Source organism: Prionailurus viverrinus, chromosome A1 (genome assembly GCF_022837055.1).
Source record: "Prionailurus viverrinus isolate Anna chromosome A1, UM_Priviv_1.0, whole genome shotgun sequence".
Lineage (NCBI taxonomy): Eukaryota > Metazoa > Chordata > Mammalia > Carnivora > Felidae > Prionailurus > Prionailurus viverrinus.
This window is the reverse complement of record NC_062561.1, coordinates 22,216,635-22,234,601: the sequence shown is the minus strand read 5'-3', so window position 1 is coordinate 22,234,601 and position 17,967 is coordinate 22,216,635. Positions and strand designations below refer to the sequence as shown.

Here is a 17,967-nt window from a genome sequence, read left to right as displayed (position 1 = left end):
TGTTCGCTTAAAGTCCTATGGAGTCTTCCCAGGATGAAGACGGAGGAGAATGGATGTAAGCATCACAAAACATACCCCAAACACGGAATGAACAGAGGTCAAATCTTGCAGGTTTGGGAATTATAACTCAGTACAAAACATGACCTGGATTTCATGATAGACATATATATATATATATATATATATATATATATATATATATATAAATGTGTCAGAGCTTCCTAAAGCTAATTTGGAAAGCACTGAAAATATCTCAGAGAATGCTTTAGGATGCCCCGTATCAGTTATTAGCAGGTAAAGCTGTAAGATGCATCCAGGCCACTTAGTCATTGAAGGGAAATTTGCCTACAGGCCTCCCACTCACCTGCTAGTCACTGACCACTCATCTCTTAAATGGCCATGGTCTGAACTTATGCATGCTCTGTGTTCTCCAAGAAGATAGTATTAAAAATGCAGAGTTTCATTTGTATGTGATTCCTGTGGGAGGCACTCCTGTGGGAGGGGTTGAAGCCATTTGGGACAGTGATCTAATGACCAGCATTTGAGTTATCAGTTCTTGGAAGAAAAAGATGTTGAGGACACAGAGGATAAAGGAGGAGGAAAATAATTTATGAAATGCAACAAAGCGTCTGACTTAAGTACAGTGTGTTTCAAGTGTATTGTTAAAAATCTGTAATGGTGGTTAATAGAAAGTGAGAAACCGAGCACTCACCTACAGAGGATTTCTGTGTAGATTTAGTGTTTATCGAGGGGATGTAAATAAATAAGTTACTTTTACCATTAAATAGAAGAATGAGCCAGGGCGCCTGGGTGGCTGAGTCAGTGAAGCATCTGACTCTTGATTTCATCTCAGGTCATATCTCACGATTGTGGAATCAAGTCCTGTGTTGGGCTCCGTGCTGACAGTGCAGAGCCTGCTTGAGATTGTCTCTGTCCCTCTTGTGCTGTCCCTCTCCTGCTCTCCCTCTAAATAAATTAAAAAAACAAAAAAAAAAAAAAGGGAAAAAGGGAAGAATGGGCCGTTGTTGCCCCACGCTTGCTGCTGCTGCTGCTTGCATCCTCTTGTTGTGCCCATGGCCTAACCGGGCCATCAGCTTTTTAGCAGATGTACGGTAAGCACTATTTTGCACAGAAGACAGGACCCGAGTCTACAGACACTAATAATTGATTTGTCTGGTTTTCCCTATTTTCTTTTTCTTTTTTCATGACTGTATCTATTGCCTCATGTTGATTTATACACATAACCGGGAAAACTGGTCTTACTGCAAAAATAAGTTTTGTGGTTTATCTAGGAATAATACAGAAAATATTGCTTTTTTGTGAGGAAAATAAAGTTTTCAGCTTATTTCAACCTAATAAAGTAAGAATTTTGTGGGGCGCCTGGTTGGCTCAGTCAGTTAAGCATCCGACTTCGGCTCAGGTCATGATCTTGCAGTTGGTGAGTTCGAGCCCCACATCGGGCTCTGTGCTGACAGCTCGGAGCCTGGAGCCTGCTTCAGATTCTGTGTCTCCCCTCCCATGCTCATGCTCTGTCTCTCTCTGTCTCTCAATAATAAATAAACGTTAACAATTTTTAATAAAATAAGTTTGAAAAACAAAACAAAAAAGAAACACTGCAGAGTAACTGTCCAGATTATTTAGATCCCTTTAGGTGAGGCATGTGTGATGGATATGTGAACTAAGAACATACAACCTTTGTCATATAAGTGATGATGTAAATATGAGTGTATTACATTTAAGTTGCTATAAAGGACATCATATGTATTTTTCTGAGCATGCAAATATCAGCTTCATTTCCTCTTCCTTCTCAAGGCACATGAAACTAAGGAATCCTCAAATTTGAACATCCTCTTTATGTAAATAAATTTGTATTCCAAAAAGAACATAAGGCAATTTAGAAAAATGCCAAAAATAAGATAAAAATTAAGTTAATGGGGAAAGTAGGAAGTAAGTACAAATGAGTGTAGATAAAATAAGATTATACCAGAGAGAGCGAGGACACGAAACTCATTCCCGGTGTCTGATTGGGGAGGTTACATGACTTAGTGCAGACAGGAGAATTTACCCTGTGGGTACTCCAAGGTAACATCCTATAAGCTAGAAAACTGTGTCTTCAACGATAATCTTTACAGCAAACAGTACTGAACTTCACAGGGCTTTTTCTTCTACTGCCAATGAGAAAAATTACTGCACACCTGGAAAATGATAAAATGAGGATTATTTGTCAAGTTTTTTTTTTTAATTTGTAACATACTAGATAGAAGCAGTGGCAATTTATAGCCCTGCAGGTGAGAGGTTACCTTGAAGACCTAATAAAGTATTAGGATTTTCTAGCCCAGTGGAAAAGGTGTTATGATTCAGCTGAAGAAAGTTAACCGGGAATATTGTATTGAGGAGGTTCAGAATAAGCCACCCCAAAATATGCTACCTTGGCATGTGGATTATTTTGAGCTGAAGATACTCAAAGCCTGGTAGTCTCAGGAAAAGCTTTTTATCTCCTTCTTAACTGCCTAAAAATATTAGAAAGGGCGCCCATACCAGGAAGAGAGCCATTATCAGAGAAAGCTTTTTCATCTGAGAGACTTATCTGTGTGGCAGGAAAAACATTTGCTTACCAAACATTTAATTTACTCTTCTCATCTTCCTGAGAATTGTCTTCCTCCTCTTTGAAGCCCCAAACCTCTATCCTTTTCCTTAGCTCAGAACAGTATGTAAATCTCAACTGCCTGGCCAGCTTTGAGTCTCATATCTTTGAGGGGCTCCCTTACATATGTAATTGAAATTTTTTGTGTTATCTTGTTAATCTGTCTTTATTATGGAGATGGGAGAGTTCTCAGCCAAGAATCTAGAAGGGTAGAGTAAAATTGTTTTCCTCGCCTATAGTATCAGCTATTTTACTTAGAGTCCTTTCCTCTCCAAGTGTTTAAAGCTCCAATGCTCAAATGCATGCTGAACTAGGTCTCATTGATATCACTGGACATTCTCTGTTATAAGCCAGATGAAGGAAGTGTTCATTGAGTTGTATTAGAAAACATCTACACGCTCATTCATTTACATATTGCTTATGGCTGCTTTCATGATATATGACAGAGACTGAATGGTCCCTAAAGCCTAAAATATTTACTCTCTGGGCCTTTACAGAAAGCATGCCAACCCCCGAACTAAATAAAACATTGATACCTATTCCTTAACTAGTCTGAACATTTTGCTTAATTTTTAACATCAGCTAATGTTGATAGATGATGGGATACCAAACACATCATCTTGGAACTTGGTAGAAGCAATTCTATAGAGCGCCAAAATACTACTGCTAAATACCAGAGACTGAGTCTTTAGTGGCTGGCCCCTGGAATCAGGGTTTTAACATAGTCTCCAAGTGACTTTTACCCATGTGCAAGTTTAAGACCTGCTGGAGCCCTGTGGTCCTGTCCAGTGGTTCTGTACAGCTTCTGGCTCCATAGATCTAAACTGGGGCCCAAGATTGCATTTCTAACAAGCTCCTGAGTGATACTGATGTTGGTGCTCCAGGGGCCTTAGTTTCCACATCTGTAAAATGGAGATGATAAACATCTATATCATAGAATTATTTTATTTTTTTTTAATTTTTTTTTTCAACGTTTTATTTATTTTTGGGACAGAGAGAGACAGAGCATGAACGGGGGAGGGGCAGAGAGAGAGGGACACACAGAATCGGAAACAGGCTCCAGGCTCTGAGCCATCAGCCCAGAGCCTGACGCGGGGCTCGAACTCCTGGACCGCGAGATTGTGACCTGGCTGAAGTCGGACGCTTAACCGACTGCGCCACCCAGGCGCCCCATCATAGAATTATTTTAAACAAAGTAACGTACACTTATATCTTGCTCCCACATCTTTCAAGCTATAGTGTTTGGGCAAGTTACTCAATGTCTTCGTTCCTCTAAGTAGGGGTAATAATAATGATACCCACTTCACAAGTTTGTTGGAAGGTGTAAATAATATGTGCAAAGTAGCTAGAACGGAACACAGTAAATACTCAGTAAGATACTCTTCTGTTATCATTATTTGTTACATAAGGTGTCTGATGCATAGTAGATATTCCATCAACTCCCTCTCTATTCCCTCCCTTTATGTCCCTCTAGTCTCTTCTGTTGATTTCTAACATGTCTAATTACAGGACTTCTTCAAGGATGCTGATTTAGAAATACTCAAACCAGGGGCACCTGGGTGGTTCAGTCGGTTGAGCATCTGACTTCCGCTCAGGTCATGAACTCACAGTTCTCTGTCTCTCAAAAATAAAAGGAAGGGGGGAAGGAAGGAAGGAAGGAAGGAAGGAAGGAAGGAAGGAAGGAAGATCCAAACCATTCCAGAGGGTGCCACACAAATGAGGACCCAAAAGTTGCTGAGATATGAGCCGTGATGCCCAGGCACCTGTTGGATGGCCTTCTGGCAGAGTGCCTCAGGACAGACAATACGGGAAGTGGGCTTGCTGATCCTTCCCATCTCATGGGAGCACAGACATTCCCAAGGTTCCTGGACATTCTTACTTTGTAGCACATTAATCTATGTGGCACTACGTTTACTTTTCTGAGGACACCGTTTGGGACAATGTATGGTAAGCCTGAGAGGTCATTTCTCTTTGGCAGCACTGCCCTCCATAACAAAGCAAATGTTCTGTGAAAGGCATCTGGATTTTGTTTCAGGCTTCTCTTTGCTTTCTTGGGGTTTAAGTGCTGCCAGGAACTGCCTTCTGAGAATTGTTTAGGAAACCTTAATTTCTGGACGCAGGGTGGTGTTTATGGTTACATCCTTGCTTAAAATGACCAAATTAGGGCCAATACTGTCCACAAGGGTGCACTGGCCACCAGCAGTCCCTATCAGTCTTGTGGCCACCTAATCTCCAGGCTTGCAGAAGACAGTCACTGGTCATGATGTGCCTTCCATGTAAGAGAGCAAGACTGAGTGGGAGGTACACTTTCTCTACTAACCAGGTATGTGGTCTCTGCCACACACCAGCATAGGAACAAGTCCAGTATCGATGCCACGTCTTTATGATGGGCTCCATGCCACCTCTGCTTGTTTCGTTGTGAGAAGTTTCTGTTCAAATAAACACACTGCTGGGACTAGTATTCCCAACCAATAGGACCTAGAATAAAAGGAGAAGTTTTGGGTTTTCTATAGAGAATAAACAAATGGAAGACAAAGAAGGGAAGGACAATAATTAATGATATTGAGCATCTATGCTTTGCCAGGCACTGTGCTATTTGGGACCATTTAGACTTCAAGAAAATTTGTGATAAACCTATTACCACTGTACATCCCTCCCTCCCTTCATGTCTTCCTTCTTTCTTCCCTCTCTGAATAATTCACTCAAAAGCTATTTTATAGCCTCCCATTACCTCCCCTCCCCTCTCCTCCCTTCCCTTAGAGGCCAAAGGGGCTGTGACAGCAGCAGCAGCAGCAGCAGCAGCAGCATGGGTGGGGAAGCCAAGGAAGCAATCAATATGCTAAGGAAATTAGATTACAGGAATTGGGGTGGGGGAGAAGGAAAGTGAAAGAGAAGAAACTATATTGAGGATAATGGGAATGAGGTTTCTTGCCGTTCAAGAAGAGATTTACAAATATGGCAAAGGGAGAGGCTAGAAATAACCCTGACGTGCTAGACCAGAATTGAAGGGGTCAATGCTTTTTTAAAACACTTACTTATTTTTGAGAGACAGAGTGTTAGTGGGCAGAGAGAGAGACCCAGAATCCAAAGCAGGCTCCAGGCTCTGTCAGCACGGAGCCCCATGTGGGGCTCGACCCAAACCCACAAACCACGAGATCAGGACCTGAGCCATCCAGGCGCCCCTCATTGTGAACTCTTAAAGAGACAGCTGCTGAAAGAGATACATGAGTATATGTATATATGTATATAGATACTAATATATTTTCTAGATCTATCTTCCCAGAGGGTCTAGTAGTAATAACATAGTAGTAGCAGTGAGCACACTTACTGCCTAGATCTTAGTTTTTAAACACTAAAAGGAACCAGGGCTCCTTGGGGAAATGGTTGACTCTAAGTCTGGTGTGGAGAATGTAGAAGATGAGTCTGGAGCATCTTGTACTAGAATGTAAAGAAGTGCTCAATGATCGATGAGGGTGTATCAAAAGGATAAAAGACACAACTTGAGGATTTCATCAAATATGGGACAATTTGAGCACTAAAATAAATAGCAGATTACAGCCCATTGAACAAAATGGGAATCGTAAGTCCATATAGATATGAATGAATGAATGAATGAATGAGGAAGAGGGAAAAGCTCTTCCTTATTTTAGAATGACAACTACTATATGTAGGAAGAATTATGGAAATAAGAAATCACAACTGGACAGCCATTAAAATGGTAGTTAATTGGGGCACCTGGGTAGCTCAGTCAGTTAAGCATCTGACTTCGGCTCAGGTCATGATCTCACAGTCCATGAGTTTGAGCCCTGCATTGAGCTCTGTGCTGACAGCTCAGAGCCTGGAGCCTGCTTCAGATTCTGTGTCTCCCTCTCTCTGACCCTCCCCCGTTCGCTCTCTTTCTCTGTCTCAAAAATAAACATTTAAAAAATTTTTTAAAAATGGTGATTAATTCATGTGGGATTCACCAATAAATGCTACAGTTGGCATGTAGAGGTTTGATTGGTATAGGATGTTAGCATAGTTTGGGGAATTTCTCTTCACAAAATACTGATCAATTACAGAAGGCAAAATGACTTTAGTAGTGACTGAGGAAATGTCCCAGGTTGAAGGAAAATAACGAAGGGCAAAACTCAGTGAATCTGAATGGGATGCTGTACCAGAATAGAAATGACACGTTGAAACACTTCAAATTTTGAATAGGGTCTGTGGATTGCACAGTAGTGTTTGATCAGTGCTGATTTCCTGTTTTGGACTGCTGAATTAGCATGTGTTAGAGTGTCCTTGTTTTGTAGAAACGCATACTGAAGTTTTCAAGAGGGGATTGGGCAAGGCGTCTGTGACCTACTCTCAAGTGATTCAGAAAAAGAATGGGGTGGGGGAGGTGTGCAAATGTAACAGAATAACAAAAAAATGGTACAAATGTGATAAAAGGTTGAAAACTGCAGATTCTGGGAAAGGGGGATATGGGAGTTCTTTTTACTGACAACACATGAAGTGACAGGCAAAGGATCTATGATTAGTAAGTTTAATTCACTAATATTGCATTACTGTCAGGGTATTTGCTGTACCTGCCTTTTCAGCATGTCCCTGAAACAGGATTACACATCCCATCTCACTGGAGTCTGGCTTGACATGAGACTTGCTCTGAGAGTCATCATGTAGTTCTGCCATCTCTTTTCCTTCTGCCAGGAAAAAAGAATATCCAAAGGCTGCTCCTTTAGCCTAGATCCCAGAGCCAATCCACAGGAGCAGAGCTGCAGCATATGTGAGCCAGAAGGAAACCTTTGTTGTGGCAAGCCACGGAGATTTGGTGGTTATTTGTTACCCACAGCTAACTTAGTCTCAGCTAACTCATAAATTAGCTAGTAAATAACTTGGGTGGTTAGAGTGTGAATATAGTTTATCTGTCTGACATCAAAGTCCATGCTCTTTCCACTTGATATAAAGAATTATTTATTGATTTTAAAACCATTTTATTGATTAAGCTGGGTTTTGTTGTGCTCACCTGAACTGAGCTTGTCCCATTTCTTAGCACTGAGGTAGCATTTGTCTTGTACTCCTTTTTAGTCCTTATTCTCCTTTGCAGCAGAACCATTATTTCCAGTAATATTGTAGATAAGATAGCCCAAAAAAATTTGTGACAAAGTACTAAAAAATGCTAAATAAAATATGGCTGAACTAGCAAGAAAGTAAAGGAAATAATCAGTGTTTACTCAGAGTATTACTCTGAAATACTATGAGACTAAAAATGGAATGAAAACAGAAATCCAAAGAGAAGGACATGAGCAACAAAGCTAATGGTTGTTCAAAGGGTAGATTTGACTTGTAGAGATTAAGGATTATATATATATATCTATATATATATATAGATCTATATATATATATATATCTATATATAGATATCTATATATAGATCTATATATATATATCTATATATATCTATATATAGATATCTATATCTATATATATATCTATCTATATATAATGTATATATGTATATATACATATATAATGTATATATACACTATATATTTAATGTATATTAAATATATTATTATATTAAATATATTAAAATGTTAAATATATTATAAATATATTTAATATATTTAATATATATTTAATATATAATCACATATATACATATATATGATACAGATGCTGTATCTTTTTATTTTGAAAGAGTTTAAAACTCAAACAAGTTGCAGAAATAATAGAGAGTTCCTATGTGCCTTTCTCTAAGCTTCTGCAATGATAATATATTATCATAGCACATTGGGAAAACCAGGGAACTGACATTGGTACAATACTATTAATTCAGGTATATACCCTACTTGGATTTCACTAGTTTTTAACACACTATTTTCGGTGCCAGTCAGTGCCCAACCTTGTGTTACCTCTTAGTGGTACCCTTCTCCCAACCATAACACTTGGCAACCACTGATCTGTTCTCCATCACCACACTTTGAGAATGGTATATAAATATAATCATACAGTACATAACACTTTAAGACTGTTTTTTTTTTTTTTTCTTTTCACTCAACACAATGTCCTGGAGATCCATCCAAGTTGATGCATGTATCCTTCCTTTTTATTGAGTAGTATTCCACGGCAAGGATGTTCTCTAGTTTGTTGTCTATTCATTCACTGAAGGTTGTTTGGCTTTTTTCCAGTTTTTGACTATTACAAATAAAGCTTTCTATGAACACTCATATACAGAGTTTTGTGTGAACCTAAGTTTTCATTTTTCTAGCATAAATACCCAGGAGTATGATTGCTGGGTGACAGGACAAGCATATATTTATAAGAAACTGTCAAACTGTTCCAAAGTGTCTGTGCCATTTTATATTCCTCCCAACAATGTATGAGATAGCCAGCTGTCTGCATCCTTGTCAATATTTGGTTTGTCAGCACTTTTTATTTTAGCCATTCTAAATAAATAAATTGTGGTATATAGCTACAATGAAATACTATACAGTAGTGAAAATTAAGGAACCATAGCCATACCCATCATCACTGAAGATTCCCTTCAGTCCTTCACAAGATAATGTATTTTAATAATGTTCAGCTTTTGCTTTCAAAAAGCAGTTTTTATGTCTTGCTATTTGTCAATATTTCAAGTTATGATAACATAAGGGGTTGGTTATGGAAACTGGGCTCTGAGTCACTGGGGAGGAAGGGTGGAGCTTCAATTTGACTCCAGCCTGGGACACTTATGAAGTAATCAAATAAAATGCATTGGTCACAAATCTACAATATCAGGTACTTCTCATATTTCCCAGGAGTACTCCCCCTCCCCCCCCCACACCTTTTTCATAATCACAGTTGCACCCCTTGAGATTTATGTTTGATGAAAATCAGAACGTCCCTATGGCTGTCCCTGGCACTGAGTTCCTAAGGACTGTCCAATCACTGATGGTAGCAACCACCTGGGCCGCCCAGCTCCGCGCCCCCGAACCCCCCAACACCTCCTCCCTTCTCTAAGATCTCGACGGTGACCGATGGGGCAGCTTTCCATTTCAATTCCCCTTCACTCTCTCACCAAAACTCTCAAGTCTGCGCAGGCTTCATCACTCTATTAGAGTGTGTACACCCTGGCACTTCCAGGCCAAAACATCCTCAGTTGGCCTTCAGCAAAACCAGCGAAGACAGCTAAATTCGAGCCTTAACTGATTTATCGCGCAGCGCTTCTTAACTAACCGGCAGCCCCTAGAGGGGCAACCTCTCGTCACCGCGTCCACGCCTCGCTAACGCAACAGACAAGGCGCCCGGAAGTGGCGGCCAAGTTCTGACGTCAGCTGGCTGCGCCGAGTTGGCGGTTACCGTACAGTTGCTGGGAGGAGGCTAGAGGTGGAGCCGCTGGGGCCAAGATCATGCCGGACAGCGAGAGGTATTCTGGGCAGCAGAGGCCGCTAGGCTTGGGATGAAAGAAGCAGGGCAGATGCAAAATCTGGAGAGCGCGGGGGCCGGGCGGTCAGTCAGCACCCAGACTGGCAGCATGACTGGTGAGTGTCCCGGACCCTGCTGCTGCCACCCCAGCCTTCGCTCTGCCCTGAGCCTCTGCCTCCGACTAACTCCGCTTTCCCTGCCTGCCCCTCTTCGCCTGAGCTTCTGCCCCGGGACGTCTCATTCCCGCCCTAGGCGCTTTCTTGCCTCTGTCACAGGGGAACCAACCCCTGGCCCGGCAGCACCCGCTTTTGAAGTCGCGCTCACAGCCCACCCCTCCCCAACCCCCCCCCCCCGGCCCCTTTTCCTTCTCCTTTTCCTTCTCCTTTTCCTTCTCCTTTTCCTTCTCCTTTTCCTTTTCCTCTTCCTCTCAGGACCTAGAGCTGGGATCTCGAGTATTGAGCTTGAAAATTCCGTGCTTTTGACTTGATTTCCAAATTAACCACACGTGACGCTTTCCTGTATTTCAATGCCTTGCCAGCAAAGGTCACCTCAACTGCCCTTTTTGCAACACCTCAATTTAAAGAAAAGCTTGCTCCACGTTGACATCAGATGCAGGGACTTCTCATAACTTCCTTTGGATTGTTCCCATAGTTACTTGTATCAGTTGTGCCATTTTTACCCTTGACATGTGAGGGCCGGAGAAAGGGCCCAAGTTTGAAAAGTGCCAGAGGAGGTCGCTGAAAGTGAGGTTGTAGCCAGTCTCCTTGCCCTTGATTGTCTTGTCCGCGAATCCTTTTTTTCTGCCTCCTACTAATGCAGCTGAGTTAAGGCATTAGCACCCAAACGGCCTTGAGTATTAGTTCCTATTTTCATCATTAGTAAAATTTTAAAGTGTCTGCCTCTCTTTTGTAGGTCAAATACCAAGGCTTTCTAAAGTCAACCTTTTCACTCTGCTCAGTCTCTGGATGGAGCTCTTCCCAACAGTAAATACAGCCCAAAGACAAAAATCTCAGGTATATTTTGTTTCCATAGTTTTTCTCACTTAGAAAACCAGTGGTCTAAGATTTGATTGTTTCAGTTTCTGTCACACTTAAAAACAAACTCAAAAACCTTAAAATTTGCAAAGTACTTTTGTGGTTTAGTGTGGTATTTGTAACTCATGGCTGTAATAGCTCATCTTTCTAATCTAAAAATAGAATTGTTAACCATCTCAGACTATGCCATGTTTATCAGGTATTAATGGTATTTATATGTTGGTTTGGACAATTAGATTACATAATTTATCATTCAGTTGTATACAGTTGATGTTTCATGTGAGTAGTTTTCCTCCTCTCCCACCAAACTAAATTACTTGAAGGTTGAAATCATGTCTTATTTTACCTTATTTTTCCATGTCTTATTTATACCCCTTTAGTATCTACTTTTGTAATAGGTGATCTGTGAGTGCTAATTGATTTCTTGTTCCTAAATAAGTCTCTTTTTTGGATCTCAAAGAGGTGATCAAAACAGATTAGGAATGTATAAAAAGATAGTCCTAGAAGCCAGTGGATTTGAAGCACGTACATTCTACAGCTTTACTTTCTCCAGCCCTTGGGCAGCAAGGTGCTACTGTCTCATCATTTTCCTCTGTGCTTTGAGTGGCATGATGGTAGGTTCTCAATGTTTTAGGGGACCAAGGCCATATATGGAGTGTAGTATTAGGTTACTTAAGCATTTAAGACATTGTTTGAAAAAGAGGAAAGGGGGAAAATTACCCCATGGCTTCTTACCATTCTGACAACATTGCTTTTAATATTTTGGTACTTTCCTTCCATCTTTTTTTAAGCACAGGATTTGTGCTTTTCTTCTCTTGCAAAATTGTACTTGTATTCTGCATCCGTTTATGGAAGTTTCCAACTTGTCAGTAATTGTGCTGAAAGATTGTTTCACATATTCCACAAAAATGATTTTTTATAAATCCTTAAATTCCCACAGTACTCTTACAAGGTCATTCATAACCATCTCTTTTTCATTTTCTTTTTGATGTCTTCATTATGGTGGATATGGCTATGTGCTTGCCACTGGAGATACAAAAAGAAAAGATTTGGTTCTTATTTTCTAACGGAGACTAAAATTAAGCATTTAAACAATTAAGATGCAATTAGATGGCAGAGTCAAGTACCAAGTATAAGCAGAGATGCTACCACGACTGAAGACTGCAGGCCAGGTGCTACATGGGGAAGTGAGGGAAAGATGCACTGGGAAGGCTGCATTTGCACTGAGACATGAAGAATGAGTAGGTATTTGCCAAGCCAAGGGACTCCATATGGAAACATCTGGAGGAGTAAGAGAATTTGGTCCTCACGGAGGAGGGTGAAGTTAGGTGGAGGGAAGAGACTAAAGATGAACTTGGAAACGTATACAGGAATCAGCTAATAAAAAATATTGTATGCCTTCCAAGGGAGTTTAGATTTTATAAGTAGGGACCACATTGAAGAATTTTAACAGGGAATTAAGGAATTAACTTATTGACGATTAGAACTTTATCTTTTTAAAGCACTTACAGGTTCACAGCAGAGTTTCCGGGAAAGTATACAAATTTCCTGTGTACTCGCTGTCCCCCTATCCACACGTGATATCCACCATTAACCACATCCTCTTCAGAGTGGTTCATTTGCTACAATTGATGAACCTACTACATTGATACACCCTGATCACCCAAAGTCTACATTTTACTTTATAGTTCAGTCTTGGTGGTGTATCTTCTGTGGGTTTGGACAAATGTTTAATGCATGTAACCATCATTATGGTATCATACAGAATATTTTCATTTCCCTAAAAATTCTCTGTGCTTCACCTATTTATCTTTCCTCCACCCCCAACCCTGGCAAACCACTGATTTTTTTTTTTTTTTAAGTGTCTCCATAATTTTGCTTTTCCCAGAACATCATATAGCTGGAATCATATATTAGTATGTAGCCTTTTCGGATTGATTTCTTTCACTCAGCAATATGCATTTAAGGTTCCCACATGTCCTTTTCATGGTTTGATCACTTCCTTCTTTTTAGTGCTGAGTAAGATCCATTGTCTGGATGTACACACTTTATTTATCCATTTACCTGCTGAAGGAGATCTTGGTTGCTTCCAAGTTATTGCAATTATGAATGAAGCTGCTATAAATATCTGTATGCAAATTTTTGTGTGGACATAAGTTTTCACTTCCTTTGGGTAAATACCAAGGAGCATGATTGCTGGATTGTATGATAAAGAGTGTATTTAGTTTTGTCAGAAACTACCAAACTGTCTTCCAAAGTAGCTGTACCATTTTGCATTCTCACCAGCAATGAATGAGGGTTCCTGTTGCTTCACATCCTCTCCAGTATTTGGTGTTGTCTGTGTTCTGGATTTGGGGCATTCCAAGAAGCAGGTAGTGGTATCTTGTTTTAATTTGCATTTCTCTCATGACATGTGATGTGGAGCATTTTTTCATATGCTTATTTGTCGTATGTATATTTTTTTCGGTGAGGTGTCTGTTAAGGTCTTTGGCTCATATTTTAGTCTGGTTGTTTTCTTATTGTTAAGTTTTAAGAGTTCTTTGTTATTTTGGATAAGTGTCTTATATCAGATGTGTCTTTTGCAAATATTTTCTCCCAGTCTGTGGTTTCTCTTCTCATTCTCTTGACAATGTCTTTCATAGAGGAGAAGTTTTTCCTTTTAATAAAGTCCAGTTTATCACTGATGTCTTTCATGGAGCATGGCTTTGTGCATCCAAAACGTCATCGCCATACCCAATGTCATCTAGGTTTTCTCCTATGTTATTTATTGGAGTTTTATAGTTTTGTGTTTTACATTTGGGTCTATGATCCATTTTTAGTTGATTTTTGTGAGGGTATAAAGTCTGTATGTATACTGGTATTTACTCTTCCTGATAAGATGGTATCTCTTGGAATAGTTTTCTCTTCCAATTCCTATGTGAAATGTTAACATTATTAAAACTGTTATGCATTGTTACTCCCTATTTCTTTTTCTTTTTCTTTTTTTAATTTTTTAAATGTTCATTTATTTTTGAGAGAGAGAGAGAGAGAGACCGAGCACAAACGGGGGGGGGGGGGGCAGGCAGAGAGAGAGAGAGAGAGAGAGAGAGGGAGACACAGAATCCCAAGCAGGCTCCAGGCTCTGAGCTGTCAGCACAGAGCCCGATGTGGGGCTCAAACTCACCAACCGTGACATCATGACCTGAGCCGAAGTCGGATGCTTAATAGACTGAGCCACCCAAGTGCCCCACTCCCTATTTCTTAATCACTCCCTCAACCCTCAGCCTGGCTCCACATATTATTAATGGCTTTGATTTCTCATTTCATTCTGGATCTGGATCCAGCCTTTTTCACTTAACATAGGAAAATGCTTATGCTGTAATACTATTATAAACATTGAAACAGCAACTTAGTCTAATAGTTTAAGAATAGCTAGTGGTTTTGTAGTTAGCCTAGCTGGGTTCACATCTGAGCTCCATTTCTTACTAGTTGTGTAATCTTGAGTAAGTAACTTTACCTCTCTCAACTTCCTCATCTGTAAAGTAGGATGTAGCTGGTACATACCATATGGGGCTTTTATGAAAAGTGGTTGAATTAGTATTTATAAAGCTCTTAGATAGTGACTGGCACATACCATGTGCCATATGTGTTTGCCATTATCTTTTTAATGTTTGCATAACAATCCATTGTATTGATGTACCATGTGTATTCCCTTAGTACTGGACATTTAGATTGTCATTTATTTTTTACCAGCTTCACTATATTTTAACTTACAACCCCTTCTTTTTTTTCTTTTAAATTTTTTAAAGGTATTTGGTTTTTTTTTTTTTTAATATTTGTTTATTTTTGAGAAAGAGACAGAGCGCAAGCAGGGGAGGGGCAGAGAGAGAGGGAGACACAGAATCTGAAGCAGGCTCCAGGCTCTGAGCTGTCAGCACAGAGCCCAGCGTGGGGCTTGAACTCACGGATGGACCGTGAGATCATGACCTGAGCTGAAGTCGGATACTTAAGTGACTGAGCCACCCAGGTGCCCCTTCTTTAAATTTTTTTAATGTTTATTTAATTTTTTGAGAGAGAGACAGAGCACATGTGGGGGAGGGGCAGAGAGAGAGGGAGACACAGAATCCAAAACAGGCGGCAGGCTCTGAGCTGTCAGCACAGAGCCCGACATGGGGCTTGAACCCATGAACTATGAGATCATGACCTGAGCTGAAGTCAGATGCTTAACCAACTGAGCCACTCAGGTGCCCTAACTTACAACCACTTCTAAATATGACTATATCTGAGATTTTCTGTGTTGCCAAACATTTACACTGTATGGATGTTCCTTGAGGATTGTTCAGCCAAGTATACATTTTTACATTTTATGCCTTAAGACCTAAGAAGTTTTAAGAATCCAGCCCAAAACTAGATAAATGAGTGGGAGAGAAACTACTTGTTTATGAGACTTCTTGGGAAAAGCACATTTTTTTAAATGTTTTCATTTATTTTTGAGACAGAGAGAGACAGAGCATGAACAGGGGAGGGGCAGAGAGAGAGGGAGACACAGAATCTGAAGCAGGCTCCAGGCTCTGAGCTGTCAAGGGAAAAGCACATTTAATTAAAACTTAAAAAAAAATTTTTTTTTTTCAACGTTTATTTATTTTTGGGACAGAGAGAGACAGAGCATGAACGGGGGAGGGGCAGAGAGAGAGGGAGACACAGAATCGGAAACAGGCTCCAGGCTCTGAGCCATCAGCCCAGAGCCCGACGCGGGGCTGGAACTCACGGACCGCGAGATCGTGACCTGGCTGAAGTCGGACGCTTAACCGACTGTGCCACCCAGGTGCCCCTAATTAAAACTTTTAGACTAGAAATCAGCACTATTGAAAATGGCTGTTGTTTTAAAATAATAATTTCTCCTATTGGTTTGGCTTTTCATTTTAATTAAGTTAAACATACCTAATTTCCTGAATATTACTTTAGTATAAGAATTAGAGTAACTGCATTATTGCTTCATTTTTCTCTACACATCATATATTATCCCTGTCTTCCAACTCTTCCCATTGTGTACTCACTGTACTTTTCCAGAACAGCAGCAGATAGCATCATGGTTAAGATGGTGGATTTAGGGCTCAGATCCTGGCTCTCCCATTTATTAGCTGTGTGACCTTGGTCAAATTATTTAATCTCTCTCAGCCACAATTTCCTCATTTGTAAAATTGGAACAATATAGGAGCAACTCTGTAAAGTGAGGATTAAAAGAGATAATTTCGAGCTTGCTACTTGGGAAACACTCACTGTTAGGTGTTGTTATTGTTACCATTCATGTAATCACCATCACCACTGCTACCATCCACACCCCCACCATTTCACTACCAACATCATCTCTTTCTCCACTTCCTGTTCTGCTGGAATAGAAACCTTATTCCCAGGATGTGGCTTTTCTTATACATTTCTTAGAGGTTATTCCTTTTCTAGCATCCAGCCTTTGTTTTTTAAGACTAAGAGGTTAACATTCACCAAGTTTGCCATTCGCACTTTCAAACTTTCTCTAATTTATTATGTATTCCACCTATTTCGGGGCTCACAGAATTCTGCTGTATCACGCTGTCTTAATTATCTACTCACTTCATAGTCACTTTCCTGTGTCATAAGCTCTGTAAGGGCTACATCCTAAGCAGCTAGGTCTGTGGCTAGCACAGAGCAAGGATTCAATAAATATTTGTTGAATTAATAAATGAAGGAGTTTGGTCCCTGGCTCAAAACTTTCTACTTCAAGTTTTACTTGTGGACATCCTTATGTTAGTGTCCTATTGCTTCTATAACAAATTACCACAAAGTTGGTGGCTTAACACACATAGTTATCTTACAGTTGTGGAAGTCAGAATCCTGAAATGGGCCTCACTAGGCTAAAATCAAAGTGTCAGCAGGGCTGTTTTCCTTCTGGAGGCTCTGGGAAGAATCCCTTTCCTTGCCTTTTCCAGCTTCTAGAGGCTGCCCACATGTCTTCGACCATGAACCTCTTCCTCCGTCTTTAAAGCCAGCACTGGCAGGCTGAGTCTTTCTCATGTTGCATCACACTGGCACTAACTCTCTTGCTTCTCTCTTTCACTTGTAAGGATGCTTGTAATTACATTGGGCCCACCAGATAATCCTGCATCTCAAGCTCAGATGATTAGCAGCCTTAATTCCATCTACAGTCTTGCCATGGTCATGTAATGGAGTCACAGTCTCCAGAGATTGGGACAGGCACGTATTTGGGGGACCATTATTCTGCCTACCACAATCCATATCTAATACCTTTACTGTGTAGTTGCTTATCTTCCCAATTCCAATTAGTTTATTTCTTCTTCTTCTTTTTTTTTGTTTTTTTGTTTTTTTGGCATCCTTGGGTGGGCATGAACCAGTTAATTTACTTCTATTGCCCTTTAGTCCTTCTTAGCCATGGCCACACTCTGGACTATTCCTCAAAACTGTCCCAACTCTGAAATCTTAAACTACAGAATTTTCTTTTCTGACCATAACTTTCAATCCTTCTGTATTTTAGAGAAGTATGTAGGGGCCTGATTGTAAAGGCCTTACTTACTAGATTAAGTAGTCTGAACTTGAACCGGAGCAATGTGTGAAGTCAGTGCAGACTCTCATCAGGAAAAAAAGTGAATGATCCAAAGCCAAGAAAAACAACCTTCAAATAAGAAATACTGAGTTAATTTTGTGTTTTGTGTACTAATCTTTTTTCTCCCTTAATCTGCTTTTAATTAGGAAAAGGAAGAAGGAAAGCATGGACCCTTAGGAGATAATGAGGAGGTGGCCAGAATATCTACTGATAAAAAACAGGTGAATTTTTATTTGTTAAAAAGACATGTGTTTGTAATAACAAAGCAAAAAGAATGGTATAAAGTAGAATAGAAGTCCCTCTTATACTCAGGTTTCCCATTCCCA

General features: G+C 40.1%; 1 protein-coding gene and 1 long non-coding RNA gene across 4 annotated transcripts in view; one reads left to right on the top strand and one right to left on the bottom strand.

Annotated features, from left to right (window-relative positions):
* Nucleotides 1-1,833: 1,833 nt before the first annotated feature.
* LOC125167280 (uncharacterized) lies at nt 1,834-9,899 on the bottom strand. The gene is made up of 3 exons (XR_007152737.1): nt 9,684-9,899; nt 4,965-5,122; nt 1,834-2,195 (listed from the first exon to the last, which is right to left on the bottom strand). It is a non-coding gene; the product is annotated as an uncharacterized LOC125167280 (long non-coding RNA).
* A 54-nt stretch (nt 9,900-9,953) lies between these two features.
* The window catches only part of CDADC1 (cytidine and dCMP deaminase domain containing 1), a 47,413-nt gene continuing 39,399 nt past the window's right edge, over nt 9,954-17,967 (top strand). For all 3 annotated transcript variants that reach the window (XR_007152731.1, XM_047861162.1, XM_047861171.1), the window contains exons 1-3: nt 9,954-10,146; nt 10,943-11,043; nt 17,788-17,862. Coding sequence is in view for 2 of the 3 variants with exons in the window: in XM_047861162.1 (XP_047717118.1) it covers nt 10,065-10,146; nt 10,943-11,043; nt 17,788-17,862 (258 nt within the window). In the remaining variant the exon portion in view is untranslated. The remainder of the gene's footprint in view (nt 10,147-10,942; nt 11,044-17,787; nt 17,863-17,967) is intronic.